Genomic DNA, 21014 nt, shown 5'->3' on the forward strand with positions numbered 1-21014 from the left:
AGTGTGTGTGTGCAAGATAATGAGTGTCAGAAAGAGAGGGTAGAGGATATTATCTCGTGTGATTAGATGCAGCAACAACTTACAGGTGCAGCTATTTGTGTGCACACCTTGTGTTCAGTGTTGATGAAGACCAGAAACCCTTGGTGTCAACCCACTTTCAGGTGTATTACACCTCTCGAGTTACTTCCTCGCATGGCAAAGAGGTCAAACTTGAACAGAAATTATACAGCGTGACCCTAAAAATGTACTCTCACTTTTAAATGACAATAAATGCAGTGTTTGTCGACCTAAACAACATCAATGGCTAAAATTTACGAACACGTGGTCAAAAAATGCCCTAACTTTTAAATTACAATAAAGCCATCGTTTATTAAAAGTTAAATGCGAAATGGATAAACACAACGGGTATTCGTGTTGATGAATCTTTGCGAAAATGTTCTCTAAATTATCTCCTCACTTCAATGATATTATCGTGCTTTCAGCAGCATTTTATGATAAATTTTCTTCCTTCAAAACTTTGTCGTCCTCCTGCCTTTATTAAGTTGATATGAAAATAAATGAAAATATCAGTAAGAGATAAAATGTGAGTACACTTTGGGGACACTTAGCAGGAGGCGTGGGGCTAGCAACTGTCGGGGGAAGAACCATCTTCCCTCATGAAATCAGTCCAAAGATTTGTGGTCTTGTCCACAAGCAATGATAAAGACATATAACTCTCTCCGAGACACGGGCAGGAGAGGAAAAACTGAAGATGATCATCATCACCATTGTCTTCTTGTTCCTAATCTTCTTCTTGTTCTGTTTCTTGTTCGCTGTTCTTGCCTCTACAATAATAATGATTTACAACAGAACCAGGAGTACTTGTGTGTGACACAAATGCAGGCAAACTGCGGGCTGGGACTTCTCAATCTTCAGAAATATTGTCTTCAATAAAACCATCATGGTGCCCAGCTGTGACAGCTGCTTACACTTGGTCAATGACACTCAGACAGTTGAAAATCTAGCACTTCGTTTGAGAGTAAAAATTTAAAAAAACCGTCAAGAGGACTGGAGAGCAGAGTGGCGATGACAATGAGGAATGCAATGACAACAAGCAGACATTGTCCGAGATGTCATGGCGGGTCCGGTGGTGTCTAAAGTTTTTTCTGGCTGTAAAAAATAAATTCTTTGTTTGTTTATGTTGTCACTAAAGAAGTCACTGAGTCTTCCTCTGTGTGTGTGTTGCGAAATAACGGTTTTGTGACTGATGATGTCGATGTTCGAAGTGGTGTGTGTTGGGACATAAAACTTCTGGTGGTAGTCTCACCCCGACACAACAACCGCATGACACTCAGTCCTCATTACTCATCTCATTATGCAAACTCACTTCTGCTCGCAGCAAACCTCGACGCAGTCGGTGCACTAAAGAAGGAGCTCCTTCCTTCCTTCCTTTATTCCTCCATTTAACGAGGACTGCCTAAGAAGTAGTCAGTTGGACATTTTGGTCAGATTTGGTTACGACCTACAACAGACATGTAATAAAATTATGACAAAGTTTATCATCGTGTGATACGCACAATAAATGGATGATATATTCCACTGATATATTATAAAAGGACAGTCAAGAATAGTAAACTTGTGATCAACGTAGGATTGACGTAATATCAACGTAGGATTGACGTAATATCAACGTATGATAAGAATACTTCTCCTGTGTGCGTTCTCGTGGCTTTTCAGTCCATCCTGCATTCTCGACATTCTGTACACGATTTCTCATCCTCAAACCGGAAGTCCTAGACCCTCGACGAGGTAAAGGCTGCTACAGTTGCCATGACAAACTCTGCGAGACTACGTGAGGTTGCTGTGGCTCTGAGGCGGAGGCGGCTATTTTCATCAGTCTTAACTCACATCCATCTCGCCATTTCTTACTTTGATATCTAGATGATTTGAATGAAAGCTTCGGTCACGTGAGCAAACGTTTCTAGGTTTGTCACCTTGGAAACCACGGATGGCAGTTTGCTCTTGCGTACTCGCAAAATCCATGTGCGAAAAAACACAGACGGGAGCCCTTACAGGGCGGGATTAGATGGATGTGTAAATCACAAGTGCGCATGACAAGACGCCTGCGCGGCTCAACGGTCAGGAGGTCAGGGTCAAGGCAGTGCGTTTGAAAGCAAACTGTCACAAGCTCACCTACACTCCCAGCAGCAACATGTGGTGCTGTGCAGCAGGCCTTGTGTACCTGCTCACTGTAGGTGAGTAACTCCTTTCGCTTTGCTTTCCTGTAACCTCGCGAAAACAAACAACAAGTCTCGACAGGAGGTGGCCATGGTGTTGGTAACAAAGGTCTTGTGGGAAACATTGATGATCTTGGGATAACATGTCAAATCAGAATAGCGAATCCGTCTTTTCAGATGAGCTAATATTGTGTTGTTTCTTCAAATAACCTGTGACCCCAGTTCTTTCGTGTGTTTTTTCGGAGGAGTTAATAGTCGGAGGTCACCCACAAACGGTTCCGGGACTGAGCTCTCTCCCCAAACTTTGCCACTTTCCATAACTGGCGCTCACTTTGTTGTCAACATACATACAATGTGCATATGTACTTTACAAATATTTTAGAAATATAAAAATGATCAGCGCTCAGTGCGCTCGCGGACCAGATCACAGCGCAGCTCGGGGTTCGATGCTTTGATTCCCGGTCGCCGTCCCTCCTGTCAGGCGCCCTCTAAAGGACTTCGATGTCAGTCCAACTCTCGGCACAAATTTGTTCTGCCTAATAGATTTTTTTTCAGTCTAGTATTAACAATTCTAAGCCCTCTTTTTAATGCCTAAATTAAATATAAAAATACAGATGCGCTGTAGAAAATTACACAAAAGAAGAATGTTCTACATCCTTCCTGTGTTCTTCAAAATTTAGTTAATATCTACAGCCATGTAGGTTTTCTTAGGAAAACACAAACAGACACCGCCACACTTTCTTGTATTTATAAGATCCACGTCCATTGTTCCCAGTCCCTGGTTTGATGGCCTGTCTACAGTATAGTTTGATGGCCTGTCTACAGTATAGTTTGATGGCCTGTCTACAATACAGTGAGGACAGGCTGTCGTGGGTTCAAATTTCTTGGACATGTTGTTTTTCTTGTACATGGCGTCTGTTTACAGGCCAGGCTGTCTTGCCATGACATAGCCTTAGTCGTTGGTTCGGCATAAAACCAATTTCACACTACCCGGCATTGTTCTCCGTATCAGGAACGAGACTGTGCCGAGGACAAGATATGCTACACAATGCTGTCTCCTGATCACCCCCTCCCTAGGTATCTGGCGACTTCTGGAATACACTCCCTTGACTAATTTGATAGCATCTCGTAATATTAAGGACGAATAAACATCAACACGTGTTGAAGAGCTGTTGCTAAATGTTTTGTTTATCGAGGACACTGTGACATAACCGAGTAGCCTCTCTTTAGCATCTTAGAACGAGAAAAAGTAAACATAAAAGTTGCAAACTGTTGATGGAAGGTCCTAGCCTGGAGGTCGCTAAATAACTCTAGTCAAACAATGCTAATCGTTGTTTTACATGGTTTTGATTGTTTAGAAGTTTTCCTACATAATGTGTTTCTGTGAGCCATGTTTCATTCATTTCATGGGACCACGGACGTGTATAGTGGATAGTGTATGGTCTGCCGAGACCAACGCTTAGTCTCTTGCGAAGTTCTCCGCTGTTAGTCACGGCGAGCCTAAACAATGAACATGACTAAACCGGAAGCTTTGTACACTCCTGCCTCCTGGAAAAAAATCGTCTGCCAGCAGTCCAGTAATACAAGCTCGTGATGCGAGCCACAGCATCCTGCAGGTTGTGTCACGTGTCTTGATTCTTGCTTCACGAAAGTGTGTGAGTCAAGAATATAATCAATGTAAGCTGCATTGTCTCCCCATCTGTCAGCAGCTGGCCTCTCCATAATCTTTATTCTCCATTTCCTTCATCAAAACATTGCATCTTCTTTGTGGATTCACTTTGCCAACCTGTCAATGAAAAGTATTTTGTCAGTTATTCAGTGCACGCGCTCGTCGGAAGAGGCGTTCAGTTTGTTAGCTACTTAGTTGTCTTTTACCGAGATATACGGGTAGAGAAACGGGTGATATTTTGTATGAACTATCGCAACGGAAAATAAAAACGACTAGGCAAGAGAATAGTTATTATCTGTTTTCCTGATGGTATAAAGGGCGGAACTTGTAGGGGATACAGAGAGAGTTCGTGCTGACAGCAAACAACAACATGAGGTCAACATTTCGTGTCAGGATTTTCAGACGAGTGATGTGTGGTTAATCAACAGATCACAATATTCCATCGTGGGCATCAGCTCTTTGCCTTGTACTGTCTGCGCGCTCTATCTCTCACACACCAACACCAACACAAACACAAATTATGAAAAGCTCGGCTACTTCTTGATGACAAAATAGCAGTAAATAAGAAAATCCCATACACCATACATCTCACCATCCATAAAACAATCAGACGAGACAGGACCATCACAATCCCTCCCCAGCCCTTGAGTTCACAGAGGACACGGCCTAACCTCTTCGCAAAGACAGTTGCTGCGCATGCGTACACGAACACCTAGCAGTGAGGTTGTAAACTAATACTGTGTCAATATGAATATTGTGAAGGAGTCTTGACTAGCCAACAGTTACGGGAAACTGTCAAACATGAATAATCGAGAAGCGATCTTGGATGTGAGGCCCTGTCGACAGTTCAACAAACCAACACCACAAAGATCGGGTGGAAGACTAAACTGTTCAGACGCCGGTTGTTTTCTCCGAGTTTCAACCGGACACAGACCTTAGCTTGTTTCTGGTCTCAACATGTTACAATGTGCCCCTCCCTTTATTTTCCTCCTGTCTTCTCACTCGCCCTCCCTGTAATCTCCACGAGTACTTTCAGAGACACGGACGATACGGCGGAAGGACGTAGACATGTAGACATGATATACAGGAGACTTCGATATTGTCTACATTAAATCACAGAGTATTTTATTAGGTGGCAGTCTGTCGGTGTCGGTGACATACAGTGACACACAGTAACATACAGTACTGTTGACAACCGGACACGATGTTAGCATTGCGTGAATGCTTCGTGACACAAATAAACGAGACTGAAAAGGCCTGTCCGTGCCAGGCATGATTCATTCATTTTATCCTTCCATCCTCCCCTCTTTCCCTTCCTTCTCTGTCCTTCTCTCTCTCTTCCCAAGCTGTTTGTATGTACATGTACAATGTGGAATCCACAATTCCATCTTATCATCAGGCTCAGGTGGAACACGAGGAGCTCGATGTCGTAAATTAGAAGATGTTAGTAAAATTAACAAAAGAGATTTACAACAGATGTCACTGCTCCAGCAAAGCCTATCGAGAGATGGGAATGTGGCTTTATAATGCAAATAAAAGTAAAGGTCTTCTGTAGAGTATTGTCCCTAAATAGTGGCAGTAAACTGAAGTGGCTCATTGTGTCTAAGGTGTAGCAAGGTGACGCCCAAAGTTTTCTTTCCGCCGCCTTTTCCCTTGTCTGACAAACCATGTACCCGTTTCTGCTGGACAGCCCCCTGGACAGAAATGGAGACATTTTTTAGCAAGTTTCTAAGCAAAAAATATTGTATCAATCCTGTTCAAGACAAAGGTAACATGAAAACATCACTACACATAAGAAACATAAAGCGGAAACATCCATTTCCTTTACACTGGCACTTACAATTTCTCTCGCAAGCTGTAACAATCTGTACACATTCATATTGTCACTCAAAAAAGGAAAACAAGTATAACAACTGCCTTGTGTTTCCCAATCTAGCGAGTTAACCCTCAGACTACCGAGCCTTCACCACTGTGTCAGCAAACTGTTTTATTTCACATGACAGGGTGAACTCAGGACAGGATATGAATTCCCACATTCGGATTTAGTAAGGACACACACCTATAAACGGTAAAATAAAAATAAACTTGTTATTCAGTGAACAGTCAAAAGGATGGGCGGGCCTTTGAGGCCATAACGAGAAGTGTTTTCTTCTTTTTGTTGTCCTGTGAATGTTTACACAATATCCGATGTCATGTGACATGCCATGACACATTGCGGGTAGCACAGCTTCTACATTAGAGGACGTTTACTCAGAGCAATTTCTCTACCAACAATGTGCACCCAGAATCATTTTTCTACCAACGAGTAAACGTGCATCCGTTATTCATTTTGTAACAGTTCAGCAGAAGAAAAAAAGTGTGAGTGTGATTAGTAAATATTTGTCTGAACGCTCTTCCTTCTCCTTTGGAGACTGTCAGAGGATGTGAGACAGGAACAGGTAATGAACGAGTGATGGAGGAGGAGAGGGTGGGGAACAACATGGACGAGGATGAAGAATGAGAGGAGGAGGAGGAGAGAATGAATGCTGAACAAATTCACGAAAGACTTAGGGAATAAAAAACAAGTGTTATGATGACAAAAGAAAATATCTTTAACTCCTTTCTCCACCCACCGTTATTTTCCCAATACTTGTATCTCCCTTTCAACATCAATTATCTATTGATTTATTAATGTGTTTATTTATTGATGTCTTGATTTATTGATATAATGGTGTCTGAAACAATCAATGCATTGATCTATTCGTGTTTTAGGGTATTGATTCTTGATGTTGTCTTGTCTTGCTGTAATTCGTGTCTTTATGTCTTGATATATTGACATATTCGTGTCTTGATGTAATGATGTCTGGAATTATTAATGTACTGACTTGTATTCGTGGTGTTGTAATGGTTGATGACATAGGCAGCAATCTCGCCATCTTCCAATCATTTTCATAATCGTTTAGTTTGTACTTTTTCTCATTATAACTATGATTATCTCCATAAACGTATCCCCTGCACTCTCACATAATCAAATTATGTTCATTAATTCCTCTCTGACTCTTAATTCCTATTATCTCCCACTACCATCACCTTCAACCTGTTGTTCATTACACGAATGTAGAGAAACATCAACCGAAGGTCTCTAAATGCTCTCAGTAATAAAGAAAGTCGGAAGCGAGGCTGATTCTGGCTTTGTCCACAGCTTCCCTTTGCCATGGCGGCCCCATTGCCGGAGAAGGCGGCCACCGCACCAAGCGAGAAGCTGGACAACCGACTCTGGCTGACAGACTCAACTGCTCACAGGGGGTCAGTGTGAACTTTGAACTTCACATAAAGTTTCTGTAAACAGCAGGCGATGTTTAGTTTCCAGGAGCACGTGTTTTGCACGCACACTCGTATTGACCTCAGTTTGTAAACTCGGCGAAACATTCCAGCAAACATCAAAGCTAACAGAAGACACAGCAGGAACATATAAACAGTTGCAATGTATTCAGAATGATTATTGCATATTTTTGTTTTAGACAATATTTGTCAATGTTTATGAAGAGAACATTGATGTAGTGTACACTGTTTACAGACATATAGAAACAAAGGAAAATGCGAAATAATTTCTTGTGATCTGCTTGGCCGGACGTGTCCAGATTGAAAATGTCTGATTTTTCGAGTTAAAATTTGGTGACTGGATTCTGGTTGGTTTGTATCAAATGTAAGAAGGATAAACAAAAGCTTCGACTTTTGATTGAAGGAAAAAATAATGATTTGCAAACTAAATAATTAATAAAATAATCTACATAAGATAAACAAATTTTGAGAACCGTTTCTCAGCTTCAATAAATAAAGAAGTATTCCTACAGACTTTTGCAGTATAAAAGGTCAGAACTATTTTTTACACTATGTCTTCGTGTTATGTGGAGCTATGAAATATCAAGTAAGTACTTTCTTTTGAATAATATTCCAATTTTTTAACTCTTTCAATAAAATAATAATGAAAAAGTAAATATAATCAGTTTAAAAAAATCCTTAAAAACCGATCTCGTCAACTGGAGTGATCCCCCTTGGACTGGTTCGCCCCCTTGATTCGCTCTTCAAACATGTCAGGGTTTTACCTAGGTGGGAACTAACCGGCTTTTCTCGTCAATGTGCAGGATCGAGTCAACACCACCCAGCGACTGGCTGACATGAGGGCAGCGATGAGACAACTCGACATCGACGCCTTCATCATCTTGTCTGATGACGCCCACGGGGTGAGTTACCTCCTCCTCCTTTACATCCACAGCTAAGTGGAGGCTAGTTTCCGGTGGCTGTTTTTTAAGGGAAAGTAGGATACTATAATTTCTTTTTTTTTTTTTTCATGCTGCTATATAGAGGTGATGGAAAAGGTATTGATTCAGAATGTGTGTGTGTATATGTGAAATGTGTCGATCTATGTTACAAGTCTTTGTGTGTATGTGGTATTTGTACATTACTTATACCTGTGATTATCAGTTTGTATACGTGCAGGTTGTTATTGTTGCAGAGCGAGTACCCGTCAGAAAGAGACGAGAGACGAGGCTTTATATCAGGTTTCACTGGATCCGCAGGTAAATCTGTAAATAACTGCCTCACCTTGTGTTTGAGACCTAGCTGTCGCAACTGTGTACATTACTATAAACATTACACCTATATACATTACAGCCATGTACATTACACAGATATATGCATTGCAACTATACATCACAGGTAATGACCAAAATGTTTCGTCGCTCGGCGATGAAAGTATTTAATAAAATATTGTAATAAACATCAGACTACCACGAACATTTACCGTCACGAGTCGTTAAGAAAGTGTAAAAAAAAAATGCAAGTGTCGATGGATTTTTGTTGTTGTTGTTAATTAATGGTAATCAGATCTGAGAGCTGTTTGTTGTTTTTATCTTTACTCAACAGCCACATATAAAACAGACTACGACCGACTAAACAAATAAAATAATTGAATGAAGGCGTGAATGTATGAAACAACCTCTCAAACATGTTATGATGACAGTCAAAGTAAAGGTTTCGTAGCTTGTTATTTTTCATCGTCAAACATTGAAGTTGTGTGGTGAAGGACAGTAGACAAACTGTAGATAACCCTGTGGGCAGGTCAAGCAGTAGTCACTCTCCACCAGGCGGCGCTCTGGACCGACGGCCGCTACTTCCTGGAGGCTGAGGGGGCGCTGGACTGCAACTGGATCTTCATGCGCTCAGGTCCGTGACATAATCTTTTACTTTTGTTTACTGTTTCACTACACCTGACAAAGTCATTTCTCATTAGTGTAATGACTGCATGAAGTGATGGCCGCCGTTTCCTTGTTGACAGGCGACGCCAATGTTCCCTCCATTTCCCAGTGGGTCATCAGTGAGCTTGCGAACACCAGTGGTGTTGTAGGAGCAGACCCCTTTCTTGTCAGCAACAGTGAGTATCACACCTTGACAGCTGGTCTACCTGACTGACAGACTTGATGGCTTGCTACCTGGCAGATGACTGACTTTTTGAGGAAATTTTCTCCGTAACATCCTACACCTCAAATAAGCTGACGCATGCGTATAGTCAGACTTTCATTTGTTTGCATAGACACTAGCATAAAATGCTTAGTCTTACTCGTTAAAACGTTTTTAAAATATTAACTTAATGTGAATATCTTACCTGAAGAAGCAAAAATTACAGTTTAATTACTGTGAAAAGCAATATTGAATTATATAGAGAGAAAGAGGACTGAGCTGCGTAGGTAAGGAAGAGTAAGTGCTCGTTAGAACACAGAGATAAAATGGCAAAGAACGAAGGAGAAAAGATGATCTTCTCCTTTGTCGTAGATAAATAGGAGCATGCACATACAGAGCGGTTTCTTTGCTAATACTTCTGAACAGGTCAGTGGCAATCATTTGAAAAGGCGTTTGTTCAAGCCAACATCACCTTTAAACAAGTGTTTAAAAACCCAGTGGACACAGCCTGGGGTGGGTATCAGCCAGCGCCCCCTATGAGCAACATAACCGCCCTACCCATGGAATTCGCAGGTAACATTCCACACCTTCATTTTTTTAAATCTTTCGGTTGATGTCAGGTATTCAGGACACTTTTTCTGCGCTTCATCTGTCGTCTCAAATCTTCAAACTTATTTATGACATACTGATAAGGATTTTCATTAAAGCCAAATGTTTGCTGCTAGTATATTATTGGACATATTTTGAAATTTTTATACTCAGGAAATATCAACTAAATTATGTTACATACCTTGAAATGTAGTTTCTCACAAGACCTCACAATTAAATGTTTATCTCGGGAGGACATGTGGTCAGCAAGATCACAGACACTAAAGACCAGTTTCCGACTCTAGGAACTGGTTGCTTCGCCTACTACTTGTGTTGGGTGTGCTTATAAAATATTTTGTTTTCAGGAAAAACATGGCAAGACAAAATTACTGAGCTTCGTCAGAGCATGACAGCGAAGAACGCGGATGTGTTTGTTGTGACCAGCCTGGATGAAACAGCATGTGAGTCGCTAACATCTTCATTGGGGGGACCTGGGGATTCAGTTCACCACGAGAGGACCTCAGTGATCTGGATGTGAATGCAATCGACTGCTATTTCTGTAAAGAAGCACGATTTAAAAAGGACTAGAATCTCAACATTTTATTTATTAATTTATATATTTGCATCTGCTTCATCACTAATTTTATTGTTCATTTGAGTGCGAATAGCAATACACTCTACAATGCAACATTGTAAAAGTTTACGGTTGAGGGAAAACAGCAAACTATATAATTAAATAGGAGATGAAAGAACATTGCCTTAATCTTGATCATCATGATCGGTAAGATGTTCAACCTTTGCTATTCAGGGCTTTTCAATCTTCGGGGCGGCGACATCAGCTACAACCCCGTCTTCCTGTCCTACGCCATCGTTGAAAAAACTTCAGTAAGGTACAGTAAAGGGTTCCTTCTATTTGTGTCCCTCCTGGCTTCTTTCTTCCGCATGTTTGTCAAACATTTATATGTTTATGTGTGTGTATGATTGTATTGTGCATGTGTGTGTTGGTGTGTGTGTGTGTGCACGCGCTGGTCATTCTTTACGCACCACGGTAGATAATTATTTCGAAGGAAAATGATTGACTAAGAAGTTATATTCATTAAAATATTTTGAATTCAGTCTAGCAGTATGACACAAGTGCTGTAGCCGTGCAGTAAGATCACATAATCGTTTTAAACATCAGCGCCTTCCTCTACCAGACAAAACAAAAAATTTCTAAAACTGTTTCAACTATGAATTTTATATCTTTGTGTAACCGCTATTGCAGGCTATATCTGTTGAACAAAAATGAAAGGTTGACTCAGAATGCTACCGATCCCGTGACAAGTATAAAACTGAAAGAGCATCTGAACACAGGGGACACTGGTTCTTGTACGGGGAGTTCTGCATCTTGTGTGGAGGTAGGTGACTGTGGTGTACTAAATGGTGAAGGACTAACACACCAATGTAGAGAAAGGTGTAAAACTTCTGACAGGTACAACAGTTTTAAATCCTTACTACAGTACAAACATTTTATCTCAACGAGATTTAAAATCCAGCTACCGAAAACATTCCGCGGGAAGCAAGTGTAATAATTAAATGTTGAATGGTTCCTAAAAAATGTAAAAGTTTAAAATGTTTTTTTTTTATTTATTTCAATGGGTCATTCAACTACAGAGGTGTGAAGTACATGTAATGATATGATTTATTTGGTGTGTTGAGTAAATTTTAATTATTTGTTTCCTCAAAATGTTTGTGTGAGCGCTGCTCATGTCAGACCTCCCGACCAACCACAAAAATAGCGAGTATTTTTTAAACTGAGGACTGTCATAGTGATTGTCTGATTTTTCTACTTATTTCAGGTTGTAGACTATAACGAAACAGCCATAGTGGAGGATGTAAAAGCACTCGCCACGGCGGGCAAAAAGATTTGGGTGACCTTCGTCTGCAACTATGCCATCTTCAGTGCTATTCCCGAGGTAACTTGGTTTTAAATAATAGTTATACCATCACGTGTTTATTGAGCTTTGGATTTTGTAAAAATTTGATTTTCCATCACTCTTGATTTTTTACATTTCACGATAACATTTTGGTTTTGAGCAATTTTTGTGGAGAGCGCTTGAGTTGGAGGTCCGAGAAGTCCACCCACGCCCAGTTCAAGGAATAGAAGGATGAGTGGATCGACTGTGTAAAGGATACTCAAAGAATGCTTACCTCCTTGAGATATAAATAAATGTATCTTCACTGTGTTCAGAAGTCTCCTTGCTTTTCTTGTAACAGGCCTCACGAATACAGGACAGGTCCAGCATCGCGCTGGCCAAAGCCATGAAGAATCAAGTGGAGCGGGAGGGGATGGAGAGATGCTATGTGAGTATACTCTAACCCTCCAAATGTGAGTGTACACAAACCCAACCAAAGCAAGTACTTGTCAGCAGTTGGAGAGAAATATGTGTAATATAAGTTCGTGGTTCAAATGGTGTTTAATTTTGCTGAATGTCAATGTAGTATGCTAGTTATTAGATATGTCACGAGGAGGGCAGTGAATACAAACTCTCCCATGCCCATACTTACCCTCAGTTATTAGTGCCAAGAAGCTTATTAGATGGGGTTTTTTTTTTCTTGCATCAGCTGCACTCTTCACATAGTAGTTCTGTCTCGCTACATAGTCACTTCTATTGATAGAAAATATTTTACTATTTTACAGATTAGAGACTCTTTGATCCTCATTAAATTCCTGGCATTCCTAGAGAAAGAGGTAAGATCGAACAACAAGTGTGTGGATGTCTCTACATTTAACAGTTATAATTTTCACTGTTTTACAAGTACACCACTTAAAGTAATATTAGAGGAAGGTTTGATTACCAGGAAAATAGTGTATATGGAACAGCTATAATAATAAATATTTAATAAATAATTACTGCGTAAGTTCGGAAGTGTTTATGTCTGTATTTCAATGTGTGTGGAAAGGAGGTCAAGGGTTAGCAATACAAGACAGTTGCTGTTCTCGACCACTCTTGTTTTTAGGGCTTCGAAGATGTTAAAAAGTTGTCTATGGCTTCGTTTTGATTTGTTTTATTTTTTGTTTTGGCTTTTGATTGTGATTTTTGTTTTTATTTTTTTGCGGCTACAGATAAAGAATGGGCATTACTGGACGGAGGTGTCTGCAGCGGAACGACTGAAAGAAATGAGGCTGTGAGATTGCTGGCATTTATTTATTCTCCTCTCATAGTACTCATCCCTTCCTGTTTTCTTCTGGAAATCTTTGTGCTGTACATTTACCTTAAATTTGAGACTAAAGCAGCTTAAGACATGCATCTATTAAAAATTCTTTTCCCATTCTTCGCATACACCAAAAAATGTTCTGAGAACTCTTTCTCTCCCCTTCATCCGCATTGTCACATGACCTGTCAGAACAAGAGAATTCAGGAATGCTCAAGAAGCGACACATACAAAATAACACAAATCAACAAATCAACACAAGTCAACAAAACAACACAAGTCAACAAAACAACACTAGTCAACAAAACAACACGAGTATTATTATCGCAGGCAACAGCAACACAACCCAGTCGCGTCTGTAAGACACGAATAACCACACCATATAACTAGCCTGCAATAAAATTACAAACTAAAATATGTGACATGATTATGTTCGAACTTGACAGGCAGGGTCAGTACAACCGGGGTCTGAGCTTCGAGAGTATCTCGGGATCCGGACCCAACGGGGCGGTCATCCACTACAGACCCCTGAACGCAACTAACCGTCAGATAACGACTACTGAGATGTACCTGCTGGACTCGGGTGGCCAGTACCTGTAAGTAAATGTTGTTAGGATGTCATGTTTGTGGTTGTTTGTAGAGACTCCGGGTAGGCTCCGAAGACTTGTAGTGCGCCACGTAGAGAGAAGTCGCAGGATGGAACATGATGAGGGCCAGAGACCAACAAACTTTTGTGAAAGGAAAGGGTTCACTGGTTCAACTTTTCCCACAAGTACATGAAATTCCATATCTGCGCGAGTACCTAACTGATTTGGAGCAGACCAGTTTATCATCATCTGTCTCGTTTGTAAAAACATGCTTTGCTAGCAGTTTTAGCATATCCCTGGAGCATAATTCTCGTCCCATATGGTTACAAAACACTCGGTCATAGTCCAAACTGAAATAAAAGTGACCTGGCCTTTTCAGTAACTTGCAAAAAATATGCTCTACTCACGAATCGAACCGTAAGTCATTTTTTTCTAACTTGTAAACACATCGAAAGCTAGTACAGTAGTCATTTATAATTTCTTTGCATTTGAAACTAAGTCATGAAGCTAGTGCACGTCTGTACTTGTGTGTTTTCTCTGAGATGGTAGTCGAACTGTCGAAGGAATTAAATGAACATGTGTTTGCAAAGTACTTCAGAGTTTGAGGGGCTGCATGGGATATCAAAAAGGCGTAATGTGTAATGAAAAGAAAATGTTTAATTAAACTGTATCGAGCCTCATGCTGTCTCTGCAGGGATGGAACTACTGACGTCACGAGGACCATGCACTTCGGAACACCCTCGTCACACGAGAAGGTATTGTGTACTTATTGTGTGTATATATACCCTCGTCACACGAGAAGGTATGGTGTACTTACTGTATATATATATACTCTCGTCACACGAGAGGATATAGTATACTTACTGTGTATATATATATACCCTCGTCACACGAGAAGGTATGGTGTGCTTGTTGTATATATGTACCTGGAAAAGAAATAGATGTCTGTGAAAAACTTTTTGTAACGTAGAAATTTCCTGTCTTCAAGCATCCTTGTAGCTCTAACCCTGTGGTTCCAGGAATGTTACACCCGAGTTCTGATGGGAGCAATCGACCTGGCTAACCTGGTGTGGCCACAGGGGCTCTATGGTTGGTGATACGCACTTTACGGAATTTTCTTGCCTTCTGTTTCTTATTCCTCCCTTCCCTTAAGTGTTTTTCAATTTCCATTGTCTGTACAAACCGTGACACTGAGATATGTAGTGAGATTTAGCTCTGTAAACGAGGGCTTGATGCTGACATGGTGACTTTTAACTCTGTGGCTCAGGCCGGGAGATCGACATGGCAGCACGCGCACCCCTGTGGCAAGTTGGTCTGGAGTACAACCACGGCACCGGCCATGGAATAGGCGCCTATCTTAGTGTTCATGAAGGTATGGTTCCATCAACTCAAATAATTTAACTTAGAACTTAGAATAATAAATATAACAGGCAGTTGTAATAGATGGTTCTTGTGTGGGTGGGTGAATGAGAGAGCGAGAGAGCAATAGTTTGTATGGATGTATATGTTTAAAGTTATATATATATATCTCTGTTTTTAAAGATTATTTAAACACTAAGCAGCATTCGTTGACATTATAAAAATTATTTTCTCTGTCTTTACTTACAAATAATGTAATTTTTATTTCCTTTCCTAACATACATGCATTTAGCTGGTGTGTGGCAACTCTCATACACTGTTCGGTATAGGTACACGTGTTGTTGAAAATATTTTGAAACCTTTCATGAACTTAATAAACCTGATTATGAAACGTTCCACATAAACATTCTTCATTCAAACCATCTATGAATGTATGTTGTGTGTGTACTTATATATGTGTGTGTGCGTGTTTGATGCATTACTGTTTGAATGCGCGTGACAGGCTTGCACGAGCTAACCGGTCGTGAGAATGTTTGTCAAACGAAGGTCGTACCTACAGACACAGGGAAGCCCACCATCATTTGCTGTGATTACAGGTCCAGGCCGCATATCCCTGACCCACAGCGCCAATCCAAGCGAGGAAACTGTGCACGAGTACATGTTTTTTTCTGATGGTGAGCTCCCTTCACCCTCACTTCCCCGTCACTAACTTTCTCCTTTTCGCTGCAGGCCAGCATCGTCAGCAGTCTGGAGTCAGGGTGGCAGTGACTAGTACAAACAGGTATCACGGTCAGGGTGTTTCTTGTTGCAGGCCCAGGCTTTATTTCACTTTCTAAGTCCTCCTTCAACGCCCAAGAGGAGTTGAAACCGTATATGGTGTTCTCGGATGGTGAGACTCTTCCTTTAGCGAAATTTCACTTTCAAATCCATATTTTGCAAAGAAGTAGCTGAAATGGAAGACAATACATCTACCTGTTTACGCACATCATACTCGCATTTAATCGGGTAGCCGAGTGCATTACTTTGAGGTGATCATGTGACATCAGCATGGAGGTCATTAGGGTCGTGTGTGGAGGACAGAGACGTCACGTGACCGTATGCCGCCATGTTTTCTTCCATCAGCTTCCTGCGATGAGTTGATTCACTGCTTCCTGAAACCCTCGTATGCTTGCTTCTTCTGATGTATCTGCTTTGTGATGTGTTTACTTTGCTTGGATGCTTAGTTCGCTAAGCTTTGTCTACTTAGTTTTACTAAATTCGAAAATATATATAATGATATATAATACACACTATATTATAATAATACAGTGGAACCTCGGTTAACGAACTTAATCCGTTCTGGAAAGTTGTTCGTTATCCGAAATGTTCGTTATCCGAAACAATTTTTTTCATAAGAAATAAAGGAAATAGATTTAATTGGTTCCCAGCCCCTGTTGACTCGCTAATATTTGAAAGTTACAGGCTATAAAGGTTTTTGTTTTAATGAGAACAGTTAGAGAACAGTTATAATGCAGTATAAATGGAGTTAAATAAACATAAAAACATTAACAAAAGCATTTAAACATCAGAAAACTTGCCGTGTAGACGGCATGGTTGGAAGCAGGTGTGGTGAGGAAGGGGTGGAATTACTGCTTTGATTCCCCCTCCATGAGCACACGTGACAGTATAAAACCGGGGCTGACTTCCCTTTTCTGTAGCTTTGAGGTTAAAGGAAAAATCTTGTCCAGTGTCTGTTGCTTCTGCCTTTTTTGTAAAACTTCGGTAATACGACATCACATATCCGACAGACGCATGCCACCTTCATACTTTGAAATCATTTCCTTTTTCAATTCATTTGTTGGCCGCTTCCTTGTCATTACCTCACTACTATTAATTGCTCTTCATCTTCTTTGCTGCCATTATTGAAGATTATCTTATTAAAATAAAGCACAACAATCACTAAATAAGAAGAATGCGCATAGATAAGGAACGACTGATCGTATCTGTGTCTCGAGCGCGAATGATGACATGCTGGTCGGTCACGTGTGGTTCACGTGGCTGTTCGTTATCCGAAATTTTGTTCGCTATCCGAGACAAACTTTTAACGAAATTTTTGTTCGTTAACCGAAATGTTCGCTATCCGAGGCGTTCGCTAACCGAGGTTCCACTGTATATGTAATGATGGTTTACTTCTATTTAAAGCAAGTTATAATGATGGTTTATTTACTGCTAATTAAATTCCGCACATTCGGAACGATGATGATGAGTCTCCTTACTTCAGTGTACTCATGAGCCTATAATGTCTAAATGTATTCAAGAATTTATGTATTCATTTATTTATATGAAGTTGGTGCAAAATATACTTTTTAAACCTCGAGGTGAACAGCTATTAGCGTGTAGAGTACATAAAAGTAATTAAGGACGATTAGAAGGGCCCAGCTATATATTTTTTATCATAGATAGACTATGTGATTTACTCACATTTATTTCTTTTAGCAGTGTGTTCACGAAGAGCATTTATGGTTATAAAAAAATAATAATTTTTGTAGACTGAAGCATTGATCATGATCTGTTCCCATTACACCAGATAATAAAAGAGAAGTTGGAAAAAGTGCTAAAGACAGCTGACTAACTGTTTTTCAAGAGAAACTATCAAAATATAATTCACCAGATCTGAGCCATGATATACACACCTTAAAACATTGGCACACACAGTAATGATGTTTATGGATTATTATTATTTTTATTTACAGAACCAGGCTATTACGAGAACGGAAAGTTTGGAATTCGTCTCGAGACTATTGTTATGGTTGAACCCACCAGCATCAAGGTTTGTATTCAATATCCTTTCAGTCCTTGTCGGTATTGTATGACTTTTACATCCCTTCTTTCTATGCAGCCGTAAATTTTAGTGGATGAACGGGCTCTGTGTCCTTCTTTAAGTGCGAAAAGAGACACGAACCCTTATCATGCAGCCCGACCCAAAAGCACTTCTCTCTCTCTTAAAATGGATTTATTCAGATGCTGCTTCAATCAGCTTCATGCCTATGTCCATATACTCTGTTTTATGGCCAGTACAGGCCCTACTCTCTCTATAACAAGGTGGCTAAAAATGTCCCCTTAACAGTCTTCGGTGACAACTGCAAAGCATTTGACCTGTTCTCTTTGCAGGCCCCTTCAAACAAGACCTTTTACCGTTTCAAGCCTATGACCCTGGTGCCCTTTGAACCCAACCTTATTGACACAGAGCTGCTCACCAAAAGTCAGGTAAGTCCTAAGGAAGAGGTTAGAAGCGGGACAAGAAAAACAAAAATAGTTGTAGGTACAACGAACAGGGGATGTGACAGAGGAAGAAGAGGGTGTAAAGCAGTGGTATGAGGCCAAGCAGACGAAACATTAGGTCACAGAAAAGGTATATTGGGTGAACGAACACTGGGTAGAGGAACAGAAATGTCTCTTGAAGAGAAGGAGAAGATAAAGATGGAGAAACTGTTACATGCAGTGAGGTCTGACTAGAACAACGCGTGGAGGAAAATAAAGTTCTTCTGTGGTTTTGCAGATCACGTGGTTGAATAAGTACCACGAGTTGGTCTGGAACACGATGAAAGACAACCTGACCAGCGAAGAAGAACGGAGTTGGCTCTGGTCACGCGCTCAACCCATCGGTGAAGACACCAACTCTACAACCCCGGCTGCCACTACGGTGGGCAGCTCACCAACTGGGTCAACCCCGGCAACCACTACGGTGGGCAACTCACCAACTGGGTCAAGTCCGTTGGTCACACCCATCACATCGGCAACCGTTTTCTTAGTCGCTGCTGTGACTTCTTTATATCTTTGATTAACCACATTCTAATGATATAGATTCTCTGTCATTGTCTTTTTTTATGCCCCACGATTGTATGATGTAGGTAGATATAAATATAGACAGAAATATAAATAGATATAAATATAGACAGAAATATAGATAGATCGTGTAGAGGGCGAGAAGTTGAAGTGGAAAGGAGGGGAGGAGTCAGTGGATTACAGTTTCAGTAATCACTCATTTAATTGTAACAAACTGTAAGATGTGGCTCAATTAAAAGCAATCCCTGGTCGAGGCTGTTGAGTAGAGGGGTTAAGAGGTGATTGAAAGAAAAATATTCTTCTTACAAAAGGGCGCAATCCAAGGAGAATAGAATTATCTCTCAATTGCCAGAGGCCTCAAGACAAACAAAAAATTGCTGTCCAGTATTCTTCCTTGAAATTTCGCCTCTCGCTTTCCTCTTCTCATCAATGTATTCCTTCTCATCCGGAATTTCAGTTACTCTAGAACGCATCGTCTTCTATGAAAAGACTACCAGAGACAAAAATTATACCAGACTAGATAAGCATGCATGTAGCATATTATCAAATCCTTTTCTCGTCAAGATAACTTTTTCTTACAAAATATTCGGAACTCTTGTTGCCACTGATAATTTGTTATGATGAGAATAGAAATAGCTTACATTTAAAATTTATAGCTGTCGCTGAAATGAGAGAAAAAAGTTTTCTTGAGGATGTCTTGCTATAAATGTTTATCTTTTACAAATAAATCGACAGAAATTCAGAGCTTTTCTAGGCTCAACAAATGGGCTGTATGGACTATATGGACTATTCACAATGTCCAATGCCTCCTTAAGGTAACAACTGTAGGCTTGCAAGACATTGCCATGAAGAGTATAGGTCCAGAATTCATGGTCCTACAGAGGCCCATGAGGTTTTGCTGTCAGAGACCCAGAATGAATGGTCAACTAGACACCGCCATACAATGTCCACACAAGCTCCTTATTTTGAAATTGAGCTTCACAGCAAACACATCCGAAATTGTTCTGTAGAATGTTTATATCTGAAAAATGGTTCTCCCAAATCACGGAGAACCTTGGGTGTGAGTACATTTCCCTCTCATGATATAAATGTTTCTGTTCTGATGGACGTCATGTGCCCTGCAGCACTAAAAATATCACCACACATGAAAGTAATTATTGGTGTCTGATAAGTTAATACATTTAACTTAATAACTTACAAATAATGTAGATTAATGACGACACCCCAACCTGATGGTACAGACATAACCAGCCTGTGCTCAAGCAGAGACATTAAGATGAGAGGAGGGAAATAAGGAATTGGTTATTCGCAAGCAAATGCAAGGTTTTGTTTTTTTTAAATTCTCGTGTTCTTTAACACGAACTTTTCTGCCATGTCGTATTACAAATAAATTTATAATCAATATAATAACTTGCTTTGTTTTCACTGCTATGATAATAACAAAAAGGATGCATACTGTGCAATGTGCAGTTATCTTTAGCTGCTCGAGCTTTGATGTAGAATATTTTTTCTTTAAAGTCCTGTGCAAGCTTTACCTTTTGCAGACCGTAAGGAAACAGGAAATGTAAAGAATGATACAGCTTTAAGAAATCTTTATTTGAAAACTATCTTCCGCTGTGAAACCCGGAGCAACCTCCTCATGCACTTGTTCTCCAATACCTGGATTCTATACTTTCCGTCTCGGTGAGCAGAGTCCACGTGTCACGTCCGTAGAGCAGGATCGGCACTATCAGGGATTTGTACAGCTTGTACCTGGTAGTGAACCTTAATTATCTCATGGCTATGCCAGATCCTATCCAGTCTAGCCATTGCCCCTGTTTCTGCTGTGACCCTGATGTGGATATCTGGCATGGAGCTGCCGTCCGTGCAGAGGGTGGCTCCCAAGTACTTGAAGCTGCTGACCTCTTGGAGCTGTACCCTGTTCATAGAGATCTCTGCTTTGTCGCTGCCATTGACAATAACTTTGTTCTTCTCAATGCTGGTCTCCATATGTATTTGAACTGTCTGTTGGTGAGGTCCTGCGGTTACTTTAATTGTTGAGCTATTGTACTGCGCTTTGATGACTTATTTTTTTTAATTTTACAATTGCAACTGAAACTGCATAGATAATTAATTTGATTTTGCCATTTTTCAAGT

At 40.4% G+C, this 21014-nt stretch overlaps 1 protein-coding gene across 3 annotated transcripts; it reads left to right on the plus strand.

The window, feature by feature from the left end:
• Window positions 1-2080: 2080 nt before the first annotated feature.
• LOC112565731 (xaa-Pro aminopeptidase ApepP-like) lies at window positions 2081-20288 on the plus strand. Of its 3 annotated transcripts, none has more exons than XM_025241405.1 (22): window positions 2081-2234; window positions 7067-7170; window positions 8010-8108; window positions 8381-8444; window positions 8986-9090; window positions 9203-9298; window positions 9751-9897; window positions 10278-10373; window positions 10721-10802; window positions 11177-11309; window positions 11751-11867; window positions 12169-12255; window positions 12593-12643; window positions 13019-13080; window positions 13554-13703; window positions 14389-14449; window positions 14714-14783; window positions 14962-15066; window positions 15650-15727; window positions 17786-17862; window positions 18204-18299; window positions 18592-20288. In XM_025241405.1, the coding sequence occupies exons 1-22, from the start codon at window positions 2192-2194 to the stop codon at window positions 18871-18873; spliced, it is 2205 nt and encodes a 734-aa protein (XP_025097190.1). In that variant the 5' UTR covers window positions 2081-2191; the 3' UTR covers window positions 18874-20288. The 3 variants fall into 3 exon arrangements, 2 of the variants coding, with proteins under 2 accessions (XP_025097190.1, XP_025097191.1); XM_025241406.1 differs by lacking the exon at window positions 15650-15727 and adding an exon at window positions 15865-15942; XR_003099485.1 differs by lacking the exons at window positions 18204-18299; window positions 18592-20288 and having other exon boundaries at window positions 15650-15834.
• The last annotated feature ends 726 nt before the right edge of the window (window positions 20289-21014 follow it).

Source organism: Pomacea canaliculata, linkage group LG6 (genome assembly GCF_003073045.1).
Source record: "Pomacea canaliculata isolate SZHN2017 linkage group LG6, ASM307304v1, whole genome shotgun sequence".
Lineage (NCBI taxonomy): Eukaryota > Metazoa > Mollusca > Gastropoda > Architaenioglossa > Ampullariidae > Pomacea > Pomacea canaliculata.